The sequence below is a fragment of the Ambystoma mexicanum genome, chromosome 6q, assembly GCF_040938575.1.
Source record: "Ambystoma mexicanum isolate Mex_15411 chromosome 6q, UKY_AmexF1_1, whole genome shotgun sequence".
In the NCBI taxonomy this organism is placed as follows: Eukaryota; Metazoa; Chordata; class Amphibia; order Caudata; family Ambystomatidae; genus Ambystoma; species Ambystoma mexicanum.
The window spans coordinates 698523425-698540857 of NC_090937.1; the positions used below are offsets into that span (position 1 = coordinate 698523425).

Below are 17433 nucleotides of genomic sequence, written 5' to 3' on the forward strand. Positions count from 1 at the left end.
CAAGACTTTCAAAGTAATGGCTAGGTTTTGAGTGCATCCATATGTTATGTTATGTTCACTTATATAGCGCACGGCCGCCCGGAGGCATGGCGCTGGAGAGGGAGATCTGAACAGTCAGAGCTGAGCCACAGGATAAAGACCTAGAAGTCTTAAGCACCCTTCTAAAAGCTAAATGATTGGAGATTTTCCTCATTTCAGAGGAGAGGCCATTCCAGAGGTTAGATGCAACTATGGAAAAGGCCCGACCACCAATCACCAAAACAAGAAGATCCACGGTGGAAGAGCGTAGGTCCCATTCTGGAAGATAGTGAGAATATTTGGCCTTTAAAAACTCTGCCCGTTGACCGTGAATAGCCCGATGGACTATACACAAGGCCTTGAAGCTGACACGCTGGTTGACCGGCAGCCAATGCAGTGAGCGCAGCACCGGGGTGATGTGAGCTCCATATGGGGTGCCTGTAGCCAGCCTGGCTGCCAGATTCTGTATACGTTGGAACCTCTGTATCAGGCCGATCGGCTGAGCCAGATAACAGCGAGTTACAGTATTCCAGGCAGGAAAGAACTAGTGCTGCAACTACCGGAAGATGCAGAGGTTCAGGTATCATAGGTAGAACCTTCTTCAAAATCTTAAGTTGGTAGTGGCCTGTTTGGCACACAGCTGAGACTTGGTTCGACATGGAAAAAGAAGTGGAGAGAATAACGCCTAGGTTTTTTACCTTGCTTACTGGGCAGTGGAGGGAACCCAGAGTAGCGGGCCAGAAGGCAGTAGCCCACAATGAGGGATCAGGAGGACAACCCACCATCAGCACCTCAGTCTTGTCTTCGTTAAGCTTGAGCCAATTCTGCTCCATCCACTCGCCAACGGCACTCAAGCAGTCACGGAGACACAACGACACCTCTACCTGATCTTGATCTAGTCGGATCAAGATTTGGGTGTCGTCGGCATACGTGCAGCAGTTGAGCCCATGGGCGCGGATGAGACATACCAGTGCCCAGATGTAAATATTGAACAAAATCGGGGACAGAGATGAGCCTTGCGGGACACCACAAGTGAGAAAGCAGGGTGAAGAGAGAAAAGGAGGCATGGCAAGAGTCTGTGTGCGGTCCGCTGGGAAAGAGGTGAACCAAGCAAGAACCTGGCCAGATATTCCGATCTGGGCCAGACGTGACAGAAGGATGGGGTGGGCGACAGTATCGAACGCAGCTCAGAGGTCTAACAAAATTAGGGCCCCAACTCCACCTGAGTCAACCATTCTGGACATATCATCCTGCACAGACACAAGCACACTCTCAGTGCCTCTGCCTGGTCTAAACCCTGCCTGTGCAGGATTAAAGACCTTTGAGGATTCCAGAAAAGAAGATAGTAGAGGGGCAATTAGTGATTCCAACAGTTTAGACAGAAAGGGGAGCAAAGAGATAGGGCGAAAATTAGCAGGGACTGTAGGATCGAGTGAGGGCTTCTTGAGAAGGGGTACAGCCCTTGCAGATTTCAACATACAACTTTAGATAAAAAGCATACAGCCAAGATAAAAAGCTACAGAGGGAAGTTCAAGCCTCCTCTCCAAGACTTGGCTAAGGCAAAGAATTCCCAGTGACTCCGAGTGGTCTGTTATCATTCCCCCATTCTTGAATGCAAACTTAACTCTGGAGAAGGGAAGTTTTTGGGGTAACCACCACAATGGCTCCTGGTCACCCAAGACAACTGGGTGCTTAAAAATGGGCACTCTGGGTAATTTACTAAACTGTCACATTGTGAGCGATCAGGAATGAGTCGGACACAAGGTATTCATAATGTCAAGTAAAGACATTTATTGAAACAAAAATGGGTTGGGAAACTGCGTAGCTGGCCCTATTCTGGGAGGAGTTTCCCTGCCTAAAAATCAAAACTAAGGATCAGTCTATGTCGGGAAATTAGTAACTGAAAGGCTGTCCTTGTGTCCAGAACGTCCTATCCTGACTCTCACACTAAAACAAATCAACAAAAGGACGCAAGGAAATGTCTTTTTCTTGATGTTAGCAAAAAGTGTTCAAAATCAAACTATAATAATGACTCCAACAAAAATGTTCTCCAAGGTAGAGACCTTTGGATCCAGAGGGTGGTACCTACCCTTGGTTTCTTAGTTAGGATGGTAAAAGTTCCACTTTTATTAACAGTTCCTTTGTCCCTTCACTGGACTCACAAAGTTCTTGTTTCAATCACAAATCTTGCAACAGTCTTTCTCTAAGATTTGCTTTAATTTTGCAGATTGCCTGGTGTGCTCCCCTACCAGGAATCTTCATTCAATCACATCCACCTGGTATACTCTCCTTCCAGGATTTCTTTTATAGTTCCTTTCATATCCTTGCTATACTCTCCTGCCAGGAATCATTACATAACTTCAACTGCCTGGTGTACTCGCCTGCCAGGACTTACTTTATTTGATACACAGTTTCTTGGTTATACAAAAATGGCCTATACCGTCAGGTACTTGGTATATTTGCCCATGGTAGCACTTGCTCAAACTTCTTCCCCACACTGGGACCTTGTGCACCTGTATTGCATTGGGGTTTGTCTTTGTACTGTGCCTTGTCTGCATACAAATATTCTTCTTATACTCTTCATCGTTACAAATCTCATATTTATCAGATGCAGGCTGATGTGTTTATCGGAGAGCCCGGGGTCCCCAGCTGCTTTGGGCAGACTCACCGGTCTCTTCCAGCGTCTCCAACTCTGCCCGCGCCTTTGTGCAACAGCTGCTTCATTCACTTACCACTCTGGAGTCAGCAGAGGACTCCCTGGCGTTCTGTGCGGCACTGCGAGCACACAGTGACTTCCTCTCTCGGTCTGGACTGACGAACACTGCTTCCACGAGTGGCCCAACACCCAGGAGCTTCTGTCCAGCTCCTCTTGTCGCCACAGCTTTTCCTGCTCATCTGCGGCATCCCTCCTTCTGTCCCGGTATCCTTATCTGTGTGTCTCGCATTCATGAGCTTCTGCCTGGAGTGTATTGTCCTCTCCTGCTCAACCTCTTAGGGTGGTCACCATCTTTAAATGTCTGGCGCACTCTAGGCTTTGAAAAACAAGTAGCCTACACATTGTACATTGGATTCCTGTGATTTTTCACAAACTCCTCCTCCTCGTCTCAGTACCTGAGCGATTATGGGAGTTGGGGAATTCGTGATGACTCCACTGGATACATCACACACATCCTCTCCAGTCTGGGCCCCTGTCCACCACTCAAATTCTCCAGAAAGTATGGCAAATAGCCAAAATGGCCTCTTTTAAGTAGGCATGGGGTAATTTCTAACCTTGTGAGGGCAAAGGGTTTCCACTCCTATTCATGTTTATGATCGCAAGGACCAGGGTTTGTTTAGTCTTACTTAGCATCTTGTTAAATAGCTCAATTTAAGGGCACTTTCTTCATGACCCAGTTCAGCAAGGACACCTACTGTACCTTTCTGCATCTGCAGTAAGTCTATTAATATCTGTACTTGGATGAATGTATGATAATGCTTGCCTCGGGGCCTAGCGCTGTAATCTGAATGCTTGATCAAGCTGAGTTTTTTCTTCAACATCTTAGTGCCTTCTAAGGTTCAAGGTTCCAGCTTTTCAGACCAGACTTGCGACATCTCATGAAAGGTATGTCCCGCCTCTCTTCCTTCCAGCATAGAAACTGTCTTGAAATTTGACTGTACTACAAAACTATTTCTCTAATGCGCACAAATTCCCATCTGTTAGTACCAGGAGCTTCTGGGCTTTCAGGTCCTGTTTAGGAGTGGTTCCTCATGCAAGAATGCAAATGGAGTAGGACCGTTTGCACTTAGCAAAATGTTGCAACGAGATTGTGTCTCCTTCCTGCAATGATAACTTTCTGCCCAGCCTTAGTTGCACTGTTTGGCCACGCACTCAATCCACTATTGAGTGTTGTGTGCTGCTTTTTTTAAATTGAATGGGAACACCCCGCTGAGATGTATTGTGTGGATTCCCTCCAGAGGTGGTTAGTTATTTTGCAGGTCACCTTCCCCTCAACAGGTTAATCCTGTGTAGTACAAATCACATTTAGAACAGTGGTAAAGGGTCTTCCTATCCTTAACTCCCAAAAAACAACTGAGAGTGGCACACTCTCCTAATACCTCAGGTGGCTGGTAAGGGAAGTCTGGGAATGGGACACTTCTTTTGGAATGTCCATCCTGGTCTTGTAGCATAAACCGCAGTGATCCTGATCTGGTACGTGGATTGTGTTCAAAGGCATTTTTGCTGCCTCTGCGAGTGTTGGCTCAAACAGGGAGATCTCGATACTATCTCCAAGACTGTAGGGTGACCTTCTGATGGATTCTTTGGCAAAAGCAAAGGTGCTTGCCTCCCCTAACTCTTAGCAAGTGTAGCTTGCGGTAATTGAGTGGCGTTTCCAGACTTTCCCTTCCCCTCATCTCCCAGCTCGCAGGTGCTGGTTTTGTTGCACACGCGATGCAAAGCATCTATTTGAGAGAGAGAGAGAGAAAGTGATTGAGAGTGACAATGAGAGAGATTGAGATGGACAGGGAAAATGTCAGCTTGTGAAAAATGACATGTCTGCAAGAGGCCCCTGCTGGCAGTACAAGGTTATTATGGTATTATTATTGTATTCTTTTAGTGCAGACCTAGCTTCCAGACGCAACAGAGCTCTTTACAGAGGTATACAACAATAAAGATACACAACGGGGCGTTTACAGAGGTATACAACAGTACAGATGTATAACAGAGTGCTTTTCAGAAGTAATAACAAAAGAGATATACAGCGGGGTTGGGATACAGAGGGGCGGAGAGGGGCGGACGGCATCTAGCCAATTATGTGGCGACGGGGGCAACGCGATGGGTGAGGTGTTCAGGAGGAGAGACTCCTTGAAGAGGTGGCTCTTGAGTTCTTTTCTGAATTGTAGGAGCGTGGAGTATAGTCTGATGCTGACGGGGACAGTGTTCCATAGTCTTAGGATGTAGGCAGAGAAGACTTGTTTTCTGGTCCTTTCCTTTTTGCAGTTGCGGATTTCGAGTCTGCATGTGTCCTGGCTTATGGTGGTGTGCTGTCCGCTGGAGATCCTGAGTTTCTCAGCGAGGTAGCTGGGTGACTTGAGGGTAAATATCTTATAGATGATGCAGGAGGACTTGAAGGTGATTTGTGCATGCAGTGGGAGCCAGGGAACGGTCCATGAGGGCCAGGGTGATTTGGTTGTATCTGCGTAGACCCTTAATGAGGCGTGCAGCCACGTGTAGGACACTTCTCATGGGCACAAGTGAGGGTGACAGGAGGCTGACGGGAGGCCTTTAAGGAGGGCATATCCCCCATCCAGATGGGATAGGACCAGTGCTTGAACAGTGGATATAAAGCTGTCCAGAGGGATTAAGGGCTTGACTTTCCGCAAGCGGGAGAGCTGATTACTAGCTGTCTGAATTTTCTTTGCTATGCTAAGGTTGTATGTTGCTTTGCTTTGTACGGCATACTCCCCCTTCCACTGACTAACGAGTCCCCCCACTAGATCTTCTACCTTACACTAGAAACACATACCTCCCACAGACAGCTGCCACAAGCCTAACTATTAGCAGATTAACACGTACCAAGCCATGACTAAGCTCTCTTTAGTCTCATCACTCTCCCATATCTGCTGCTAAAACTCAAAGTGCTGTATTTTCAGATCTTGGGCTCTTCCGCATGGATAATATGCTCACAGGTTTCTCTGCCAAACCCATAGAAAGCAGATTGGTGGCCGCTGGGTACTTGCCAGATAGAGAGGAGCTGCTTTAGTGCCTGATCATCAGATTTTTATTTTGATCTCGGCACTGACATGGTTCCCTGAATTAGCAAAGCTCACAAATACCTACAAGGATATTGTTCCAGTGAGCCCGTAACTTGTTAATAAAAAGAAACAATTAACAATTGAGTACTAAGTTAAAGGCAGTTTTTAATTTGGAAATATTTGGGCATGGTGTTAAACCAGTATGAGGTGAGCAAATACAGCTCTTAATGACACATTAACTAGAACTATACAACTCTGATAACTAGGATAAAACAACAAGGCAAGTTCAGGAGCCGATCGGACAGATCAGAATTTACGCTCATCTCGTGCCCTATGCCTGACTGTTCAAGGGTAATGCCTTCTGTCTCCTTGCACTCCTGCCAGGTCCAGCCATTCTGCCACGCTAAGCCAAAATCACTGAGCTTCTGGGTCATCAGAATGTATGCCCTGGTGAGAAGCGGCTAAAGAACCTGAGGCAAATATGCTTTGTGCCTTCTGGAAGGAAGAAAACTGCAGATGCATCTTTATGGTTAAACCTTTCATCTGAAAGCATGAGGATGTTGTCTTTACAGAGCATCGCATCAGTCCTGTAGCTTGAACTATGCCCTGGAAAAGGTGAATGGTTGCACCTCTGAAAGAGGCGTCTCCCTTTATTTTGACTCTACTCGTGATGAGCTTTTTACCTTACCAAGGAGTGAACGCTGGTAGGGCTATCATGCACTTTTGTAAGATGGAGAAAACTCGGTTTCCCCTCTCCAACATGACCTATGTTCGAGCCCCATCTTGAACAAAGCTTGTACATAGCTTCCCAGTTCATCATTGCGTAAATCTGTTAAGATAACCCAAAGCCATATATTGTTTTGACGGTAGTGGTTTTCTGCTAAAACTACTTAATTAGTCATGTTTTTTGCTCCTCGTGCTGACGCTACACAGTCGACTCTACCTGTTCGCGAGATTGACCACATATGATGATCTCAGAAGATTCAATGCACCTTGCCCCACTTGAAGCATTTTATTTACTTCTACCTTCCAATTTCAATTACATTGTTTTGTTGCAGTACTTGTAACATGAGTCTAATATTTTTTACCTGGGTAGACTCATCCTCACAGAGACCATTTCCAGGAAGTTCTATTGACGTCCGTCTGATAAATTTGGGGTACTCGATTTTGCTGCTTTCAGTAAATTGAGTACGTTTTTAATAGAGGCTGACGGTTCATATTTGAATCTATACTGAATAAGTCTGAAATGGAGCTCTCCGATTAATAAGCACTTTAGTTAGGCTCATGGCTGGGGAGTCTCTTCCTTATAAATCTTTCTTGAGGGATGAAGAGTTTGTATCCACCTGTTCAGTCTCTGAATCCCAGGGTTTCGAAATCGGGACAAAGACAAATGAAAGCACACCTGGTTCAAATGGACTTCCCCACTCGTGCTTATAGCCTATATTCAACTCTCTATGCATAAGTGAGGAAAGCTCCACCTGCCCTCCCGGGGGTTCAGAGGTCCATGCTGCAAAGGCGCGATATCTGTGCAGAGCCTGCCGACATAGGTTCGAATCCCGACAGGACCAAACTCTGCTTTTCATCCTTTTGATAAATGAGCACCACACACGTGGGTAATGATAAGCAGCGCTCCGATACCTGAGGGTTCGTAGCGCTATATAAATGCTAGATTATTATTAGTATTATTAACAGTGAGTATTTGGAACAAGTCTGCCTTGAGGTGTTAGCCAAGAAATTGATACTTCTACAGAATTGCACATTCTGCACATGTGTTTAACATGGGAAACCCGATTCAATCAGTGCTTAAATACACCGATATCTGGAGCACTGTTTTTCACACAATATAGTTCTTTCAGTGCTCTTATTTTCTTCCAGAACTATGATGCGTGAAGTGGTGCTCCAATAGCAGAAGCTAGCCATAGGCACATATCAGTAACAATGTGCTGTTTTTTCCTAATGAAAGCCTGCTAATTTTATTTTTCATCGGAAAGATGTCAATCGCTTCCATGTCTTTATATCGCAAATGTTTTAATCACATCTTTTTTTGCCGAGAGTTTTGTACCATTTTTGTTTTGTAACCGCAAAATGAGGGTAATATCCCACACCCTTGCATCCCCCAATCGCCACCCTCTCCCACACTAACCCCCCACCTATCCCTCACCCCATATTTCCTTAACCATCCACGCCCCCACCCCCTTGCACTTTCTGGTAAATAAAATCAGTTAAAAAAATTGGTGGCAAAAAAGAGCTCTGATGAAATAATTTGATAAAAGACTGGACTACCATAATGATCATTGCACGGTTGTTAGCTGGCTCACACAGCCGTGCCTCTTTTTTCTAAATGTGATTGTGTGTGTGTGTGTGTGTGTGTGTGTGTACGTGTGTGTGGATGCGTGTGTGTGTGTACGTGTGTGTGGATGCGTGTGTGTGTGTGTGTACGTACGTGTGTGTGGATGCGTGTGTGTGGATGCGTGTGTGTGTGTACGTGTGTGTGTGTATGGGAGTTTATGAAGTGTCAGCCTAGCCTGGAAGGAGTGGAGTACTATACACACAAGATGAATAGAGGCCTACAGTTCTGGTGCCTTGGCTGTGGCTCCTCAATTGATCCCGTCTTGGCGCCAGAGTGGAGTAATTTCAATAATCCAATTGAAACCAATGTGTGGCAGCTTTAGTTTTCCAATTTTAATGACACTAGTAATAAATACCATGATTGATGCTTGCACCCCTGAGTGCTATCTCGAGGTCAATTCATTGATATTCTTCTAGAATTAGTCACACATCAAAGGTCTTGTAATTTGAGAGTAAAATACTGGAAGCAGCTTCCAGAGACGTTCCCTGGTTAATGTCACATGTGAGAATCTGCTGTGGAGTTTGGAGGTAGCTGTGATGGGTTGTTGGCATAGGGTAGAGGGCAATTAAGTGGGAAAAGTATGGTTGAGGGGCACGATTAGCAAAATCTTCTTGGAAGGGTGGGCTTGTAGGTCATTTCTGAAGTAGCATGGAGGGGGACCAGTCTGGTGTGCATACAATGTGCCATTGAAAAAAACGTTACAAAGATTTTCACCACTATAAATGGGTATTACTGATCTTTATTAATTTCCCCAATTTCTGCATTGCATGATTTTAGTCGGTTGATTTCACTTTATTTTGTATGTGTTTCCGTTCAGATTGAACGCCTGGGGTTCTTTTGTAGGTTAATTGAGCTAGTTAGTTCACTAAATTATTAGGGCATGTAATCAGTGTCTCTATCGGTAGAGATTTGGGACACGTCATGAAATAGTTATTTCAGACTTTTGGTAGGTGTCACGGATGTTGTGTCTAGTCAGCAGTTGTGTGGAATTTGGATTTTAATTGGGCGACTTAAAATTAAGTAGAGTAAATGGGTTGCATTCAAGTTGTGCATACCATTTAATGTATTCTTTGCAACACAAATAATTTTGCCATGAATATTTTCCTTTCTGTTACTTGAAATCTCCTTTGGTAAACCATTTATTTGAAGGTCTTAGCTGTTGACGCATAACAATGTCATTGCCTCTGATAAGTGTAGCCATTTGCCTTTTTTTGTTTTGCGGCGAAGGTGTCTACATTTAGGGTGACCTGTTGCACTTTTAAAAAGCTCTTTTTCCAGTGGTGACTCACCACTAAAGAAGGGGGTGGGGGTGCCACCTGGTCGCCTGAGTGGCAGGCAGCACAGTCCACCTGTGTGCTTTATTTGCACGGGGGACTGTGCTGCCTGCATCTGAGCAGACCTGGGCAGAGCCGCCTGCCGCACCACCCTATTTTTTTGTATGCGTAAAACAGCGGACAATATTGAGAGGCTGGTGGGGAATCGGAAGTATGGCAACGCTGCCTCTCCTTTCCATAACTGCGTCACACGCCGACTGACAGGAAAGGAGCCCTCTTCTGTCAGTGTGTTCATGTTGTGTGGAGAGTAGAAGCGGGCAATCCGTCGTCCTTGGTGTCGTGGCGTGTGCTGAAGGAGTGAACAGGTAAAGTACGTGTTTTTTTTAATGAAATGTGTGTTGGTGTGTTTGTTTTTATATGTGTGCATGCAAGGGTGGTTTGAATGATGTAGGAATGCTCAGGTGAGAGTGTTGTTTGAAAGCGTGTGTGAAGGGGTAGCAGGGCTGCTACATTTAGGATTTGGGACTGCTGGGTACATGGCATTCTGTAAAGATACTTTACTTGGCATCAGGGATAAAGCAAACATAAGTGTTAAGCGGCTAGACTGGCCTAAATTTTGTAGCGCCAGCCTGCTTTTATTTTCTTAATGGGCATGGCATTTGTTGCTTGGCATCAAGGATAAAGCAAACATAAGTGTTCTGTGGCTAGACTGGCCTACATTGGCAGAGTCTGTCTGCATTTACCTTCTTACTGTATCATGGCATGTTTGTACTGGGCATCAAGAGCAAAAGCAAGCATAAGTATAATTGTGTGGTACATTGGCCTACGTCGGGACAGACAGTGTGGGGGTTCTTATATGGTAATACTGGCATATATTGGTGCAGCCTGCATGGGCATGGCATATGCGGAGAGAAAAGGCATTGGAAAATGCTCCTGTGCACTTTTGGTGATCTGCATCTATTGGGTTTGTTCATGTGCTACCATATAAAACAGATTACACATTGTGTGGCGTTTTCCCAATTTTTCACTGAAAGCGCATTATTTTAACACATTATTTTAGAAATGTTCTTGGGGGCAGCGGGGTACCGGACGTTAGAACCCCCGAACTCTGCTTGATTGGTTCAGACTACCATGCTGCACTAGTTCACTCCCACTTAGTCGGAGCAAACATTTGCGGCCATCCAGTTCTACATTCCCCAGCCTCCACGCTACATTCCCCAGCCTCCACGCTACATTCCCCAGCCTCCACGCTCTGATATGCAGATGACCTATTATGCCCACTAACGTTGGTGCATTGCCTACAGGCGTGTATTTGCATCTCTCATGGCAGGTCTGTGCCTGTCTGCTTGTTGAAGAAAGCCACTCTCGTCAAAACGGCACCTGGCTTTTAGCCCCAAGACTCCCCACCTGGGAGTCTGAATGGTTGCTTTGTAACTGTACTTTCTACTCCTCTTACTGTTTTGTTGGCAGCCCCTCTCCACCCCCCCCCCCCCCCATATGTGAGCTGTGCAGCCTTCACAGGCCAGAAACCAGCCCTTGCTTACCCTGCTCTCAGCGTAGCTTAATGCCGCTCACTATACCACAGGCCCAAGAAACCTGTACCCATGGTCGGACTAGGGCATCGAATTGGCTTGGGCAGCAATGAAAGTGGTCCAGTCACGAATAGCAATTCCTTCCTGGACATGTACGGTACCAATGGGGATCTTCAGTAACAAAAAAAATTCAAATTGTCTATTTTGTTCGGTGCCACTGAATTCAAACTGCCCCACTTTACCCAACACACTGGCCCTCTTTGACTTAAAAAAAAAACGGCCCCACACTAGCAAGTTGGACTGGACTTCGGGCATTGCCCTGCAGGCCAGTCCGAGCCTGCCTCTACCTCAAGTCTTCGGAAAGCTCACACGGAGCACCTCTCCTTCTCACAGTCCAAAGCCTGGCGTGAGCATTGCGGAAACGTACCATCGGGTCCATTCCACGTTGAGAGGCCGCCTTACCTGTTAAGACCATGAGCATCTCAATCTTACCAAAGGGATACATACTACTGTGGAAGGTGGTATTCAGCACATGTTGCCCATTTTTGCTCATTACAGATAGGGTTTCCTTGACCTTAAGGCAAATCTTGTTCACCTAGTTTCTCCACATCACACTAGGTACGTTCCACATTTGTATTCATGTATTATTATTTTGCGCGCTTAATACCAGAAACCAGTATATAATGTTTCGGGATTCGAACCTGTTTGCTCTGCGTTGTCTTGCCTCCGTTCCAAAACCAAGTTGCCCCTGAGCTATTCCCCCGCCCATGTAATGTACGAACTAATTATTTTACTCTACTTGCCCGAAGCTCTACGTAGGTCACTGTGTGCAGATTTCCTTGTCAACACGACATATTTCTTGTTATCATTTATCCAAATGCAAAGCAAGGGCAGATGTCGTATTTTTGCACTCATTACAAAGCACCTTGAGAAGAAGTCTGTATTGCATTGCTACACACATGTTGCTGCCCTCTTATAAACTCTGCGTTTCTAATTTGCATTCATGGTTGTATTGTACTTTGTTGAGAAAGTGCAAAGCGTATTGACGGGAACACATGTGCCGTACACTACTGTTCTATGAAAGTGTGTTATACGCCGTTATACTCACGTGTAACTCATGGATGTTAAATCATTCTCGTTTCAGAACTTGTTGGGCAGCAGCAGCCTGGATGGAGGAAGCAGCCCAATGGTGAAACCGAAAGGTGACAAGCAGGTGGAATATTTAGATCTGGATCTAGAATCTGCCAAATCCACTCCACCCCGGAAGGTGAATATAGCACAATACCTTATAAATAAGAATCTGATCTTTGCTTCTAATAATTGCCTTGCATGTGGCCTTGTCGGCTCTTTTCCACTGAGCTCTAGATGCCTCCACGTATTTGGGGCACCGTTTCTGCCGTCGTGGACTTTGATGAAAAATAATTATGCATTCTGGGAGCTGTGGTCTTCCTTCATTCTAAAGGAACTAATCACTCGTTCACCTGGAGCTCTATTAACAAAGTGTGTGCACTCCCCCCAGCCTGCTTTGCCATCCGGGCCTGCCTTCTGCACGGGAGACCATTCTCACCGCATGACCATCAGACTGGGGGGCACAATTGAAAGGAATGCATGCATCAGTGCCCGCAGCGGTCTACAGCCATGTAGGCTGTGAGCAGACGCTGACACGAGTGGTCCCCTCTTCCTTTTTCACATGTTGCATTTCATCTCTGCCATTGATTTATGAAAGGATATTTTGGTTGAGGGAGTTGGTGAGCTTCTCGTATCTTAATTCACCCCGCCCCCACGGTGCCTTCCTTCCTAGCATTTAATGCATCGCCTGGTAGAATTGCACAGATCCATTTCTAATGTTTGAATCCACCTGTTTTCCTGCAGTGCCTTTTGAAGATTTGGCGTCTCTTGAGTGTATTTCTTCCCCTGAAGGGGAGACCTGCCTGCTTTGTCTGACATGTGTCTATGGCAACCTCTTGTAGTGTGTCAGGCTCGCTTAAGAAGCAGGATCCTTTTCCATTTTTGTGCATCAAATGGTAGACTACAACATTTGGGGGCAGTAGGGGTGTTGGAGATCCCCCGGGGATCGGTCTACGAAATAGAACAAACAATAGATGAAAGATGTGCTGCGTTCCCATGTTAGACATTTTAGTTGCACTAATCATTTCTGCTTAATACATATTGGGGCAGGGGGATCTTGATACGTTTTCATGATATGAAAATTGATATTTTTTTCTTCAGCTTTTTTTGGGAAATGCTTATTTGTGTCAAATTGTTGCAGACACAGTTGTACAATTTGGAACCTGGACAGATGCATTCCGTACATTACCAAAATGTTGTGATCCTGTACATATTACCTCTCGCTCTGCCTCAGTCCACTTAAGTGTCAAAACTGGACACACATGAAATGGTGACCACCTTAATGAGTGATGCATGTAAACACCACAAGCATTGGCAAAACCAATAACTTTAGCTATGGAATGTGTATTGCAAAGATGGTCTGGGCAGAGTGCGGCAAAGAGAGGTAGTGCTGGAAAGCGAGAAAATGGAAGGAGGGGAGCTTGCATAGCACTGCCTCCAGGTGTACAGACTTGGAGGCAGAGGGTGGTGTACTGCACTGCAGAGAGGCGGACAAAGATCACCACTAAATCTTTCTTCATAGCAGTTCTGGAAATGTACAAAGATCCATGCCAGCAACTGGATCTGGCGCAAACCATTTGTAAATGGTGAAGTGGAATATCCACCAGGACATCCTACCTTCAAGTAAAAAACCTGAGGACCCCAGTGTGATATCTCAAGTGCTACATTTCCATTTCGGAGTAGATCATGCTATAGAAACTTCAAATTCACATCTACGAAACTGTTTCTACTGGATCCAGTTCAACATATCGGTTTTAATAATGGTATTGTCCTGATACAATAATATTAGCCCTATATCTTTCTTGATGGGAGTTTGAGAGATGTGAGCAACTTGATCCTGTAGAAACAATTTGGAGTACTCAACTGGAATGTATGCCAGGACAGCCTGCCTCCAGGTGAAAAGCATGAGACTGCAGTGGGTAATTACAGAAGGTGTGGTTTATCTCAGTTGGCTTCTAATGTATGTAGTTGCTAACCTGTATTCATTTGACAATCCAGTACTTCTTGAAATGGCCGAAAATAAGTAGGCACCATTTTTATGCACCATCTCACGAAATCATTTTTTGCAATAAATAATCATGTTTTGTTCATTAAACTCAGAGAACACAAAGTGTGTCGAGTCTTTATTCTGTGCATCGTCAAACCGCTTCTATTTAAAAAAAATCTACATTTTCCCTATTTGTAAATTTAGAACTAAATGCTTCTTGATCACGGTCTTTAAGTTGAGTCTTGCAGGTGTTTTTGAATGTAATGTAGCAAGTCATGACATTGGGGAAGGAAACGCAGACAAGCAATGATTTGCCATGGGGCTATGAAGTGTTTCATATAGATTTCTGTGTGTTTCAAGATTTATGTTTCCTTTGGAGAGTGACAAATAATTCATACCGTGCACTGTCTGGGCAAAGGCAGGCCCTATCTGCGTTGCAGGTGAGTGCACACTTGCATTACATTAGGGTCCTCAAGGATCCTTCTGTAATACGGTAGGTCAGTGGCATTCAAATTTGTTTTAATGCCAAGCCCCTCCCCCCTTTCCCTCTTGACTAAAAAAATGTTGTTGCCAAGCCCCCCCTATCCTCTTTGAGAAAGGATTTTGTAGCTGGCCCCCCAGATGCCATATGTGCTTGTCTTCTATTAAAAGCAATCATCGTACTCCCTTTTTGGAAGAGGCTTGCACCCCCCATGAACATCTTTCCACTAACTTGAGGCGTTGTCAAAGCAAACACTCCACTCGGGGATTTCGGAATGCAACAGGTACGTTTATTTTTATTGCAATGAAAATAAAAAACTGTTGAGTATTCCCATCAGAACAAATGAACCCCCTTATCATACAGAGCAAGCGTGTTTTATAGTTTTATATAACTGACGGTGAGGAGTAAGATAGTTTTTTTCGTTGCCTTGTTTAAAAAAAAATGGATAACAGTACTGTCCATTTCCATTGCTCGCTTGCTCATGCCTGCCTCGACGAAGTCACGTGTTATAAAGTCCTGCTTCAGTCTTCCAGTTAAACATCTTTTATCTAAATCATATTTGCAAAGCCTTATGGCATTTTATGCTTCTTTTTCTATCCTTTTTTTCACCCCCCCCCATTGTCACCTGTTTGTCTGCCTGTTGTATCTTGCCCCCCCACCCGCCTGCCGCTTGCTTGTTTGTCTGTCCCCTCCTCCTGGTGTCCTCTCCTCTCCCTCTGCCTTTCACTGTTTCAGCCTTAGCACTTACCCTATCAGAAATGTCACCTGACTTGTATTATAGCAGCTTGTTTGTCCCCCTCCACCTTCCCTCATTTGTTTTTCCCTCCCTCTCCATCTCCAGCATGATCTGAAAATGTTGTCAGGCCTAGTACGATAGTCGCTTGTTTTGTTGTTCTACTTCTCCTTGCTCCCCCCCACCACCACTTGTTAAATTCCGGCACTACCTCAATTGTCGTCAGGCCTAGTAAGGTAGCTGCTTGTCTGTCTCCTTCTCCCTCCCTCCCGCCTCCCCATCATTGTCAATAGCTCTTACTCTATCAGAAATGTCTCCTGACCTGTATGATTGCAGCTTGTTTGTCTCCCCCGCCCTCCCTCGTTTGTTTTTTCCTCCCTCTCCAGCACTATCTGAAATGTCATCAGGCCTAGTGCGGTAGTTGCTTGTTTTGTTCTTCTCCTTCTCCCTGCTCCTCACCCCCACCACTTGTTAAATTCCAGCACTACCTCAATTGTCGTCAGGCCTAGTGAGGTAGCCGCTTGTCTGTCTCCTTCTCCTTCCCAACTCCTCGCCTCCTTATTATTGTCAAATCCTCTTGCACTATCAGAAATGTCGCTAGGCCAAGTATGATAGTCAATTTCTCATTGTTAATGTATCAAGGACTTGTAAGAATGTCATTGTATTTTCCCTTGTTCCCTCCCCGCTTTGAAGCGCTTTGAAACACTTTGTGTATAGGCGCTATATAAATAATCAAATCAAAATCAAATCAACAGATAGGGCTACTTTTCTAACTCATTATATAGCGGTTTATGATTCCTGAACCAACTAGCAGTTTATATGCACTATTTGCGCCCACAGCACTACTTGTGTAGTGACTTGCCCCCTGCAGATCATGGAATGAGATTGACTTTGTCCTGCTTTGTATTTTCGTAGCGTGTGATCCCTGTCAATCTGGCCCTCCCTCCCAGGCGGGGGGTACACATGCAGCGCTCACCCCAATGGGGCTTATGTGAAGAGGAAAAGATTGTCTTAGGGACCCTATGCGGACACCCAGCTTGGGGCTATAGTTGCAGACCGGCCCCTTTCACGTGTGTACTGTGCCTTGACCTTCACTATTGCTTTCAGAATAACCGCTGAGTGCAAAGCAAGTTTATTCCGGCCCCTGAGACCAATGATTGGTAGTGCCATGACTGATACTTGGAACTTTTGATGGGTGGACGAACTTGCACAGATCAGAGTGGATGGTATTAAGAGCACATCCTGTAGTCTGTTGGTCTACATCACAGGATCCCCATATTAAAAGATAGGGCGTAAAAAATCGACTTTCTACAAAGGTTGCCATGCCTTTTATGTCGTGTGATGTATATCAAAAGGTCTCCATCTCAAAAGAAAGATAGGCAGTACAAATTCGAACTGCTACAAAGGTCGGTATGTCTACTTTAAAATGAAAATGCTTTAATTGTTCGACAGGGAAACACTGTCATGTTGATAGATGGGCATATTTAAGGGTTCACCCCCCCCCCCATACCTCATTTGCCTGCACCTTTTGCTGTGCAGCCCCAGAGGAACTGAAAACCCTGTAATGCACACTTGTGTTCAGTTTCTCCCTTGCATCCAGATTACATTGTTTTTATAGTGGGAGCGGGTGTGGATACACCCCCTGCCACTCCTTCCATGCTCATTCCCACCCAGGCCCATTGCTCTTTACATTTATCAGCCAGCTCTATACGTTCACCTTAAAATGTCTACATTTTGAACCGGTCTATCTTTTGTATGTCTACTGGAAGACTCCTTACCCTGCAGTGTTGTATCCCAAATATAGTTGCTGGTTCCACCCAAAACCCTCCAACCCATCACCTGTTTGCCATGGAGGAGGAGCTGCTCTCTGATTGTCGTTCTTGTCTGAAATGGGTTTTGTTTTTTTCTTTGGTTGCTGGAAAGTGTCGGGGAAATCCACCATTCAGCAATAGTCCAAGAGACGGGGGGGTTGGTAAGCATCTTTAATGTCAGTCAGCAAACCGTAAAGCAGACATCAGCTGGACGGGACTGCATGTAGACACCCAATTCCAGAGGTCCAGACAGAGCACAGAAAAACCCCTACCCATAATACATTTTCAGTCTTCACACAGGTTGGCACATAGGTTTTAACTACATACTGTGAGGGTGTAGATTTAAGGAGACTGACCAGGAGGGGTCATCTTGAGGGCTACAAACC

General features: G+C 45.2%; 1 protein-coding gene across 5 annotated transcripts in view; it reads left to right on the forward strand.

The window, feature by feature from the left end:
• Positions 1 to 17433, forward strand: part of GAB1 (GRB2 associated binding protein 1) — a 534151-nt gene that overhangs the window by 502511 nt on the left and 14207 nt on the right. For all 5 annotated transcript variants that reach the window (XM_069631203.1, XM_069631204.1, XM_069631206.1 and 2 more), the window contains one exon: positions 12052 to 12174. In XM_069631203.1, the coding sequence (XP_069487304.1) occupies positions 12052 to 12174 (123 nt within the window). The remainder of the gene's footprint in view (positions 1 to 12051; positions 12175 to 17433) is intronic.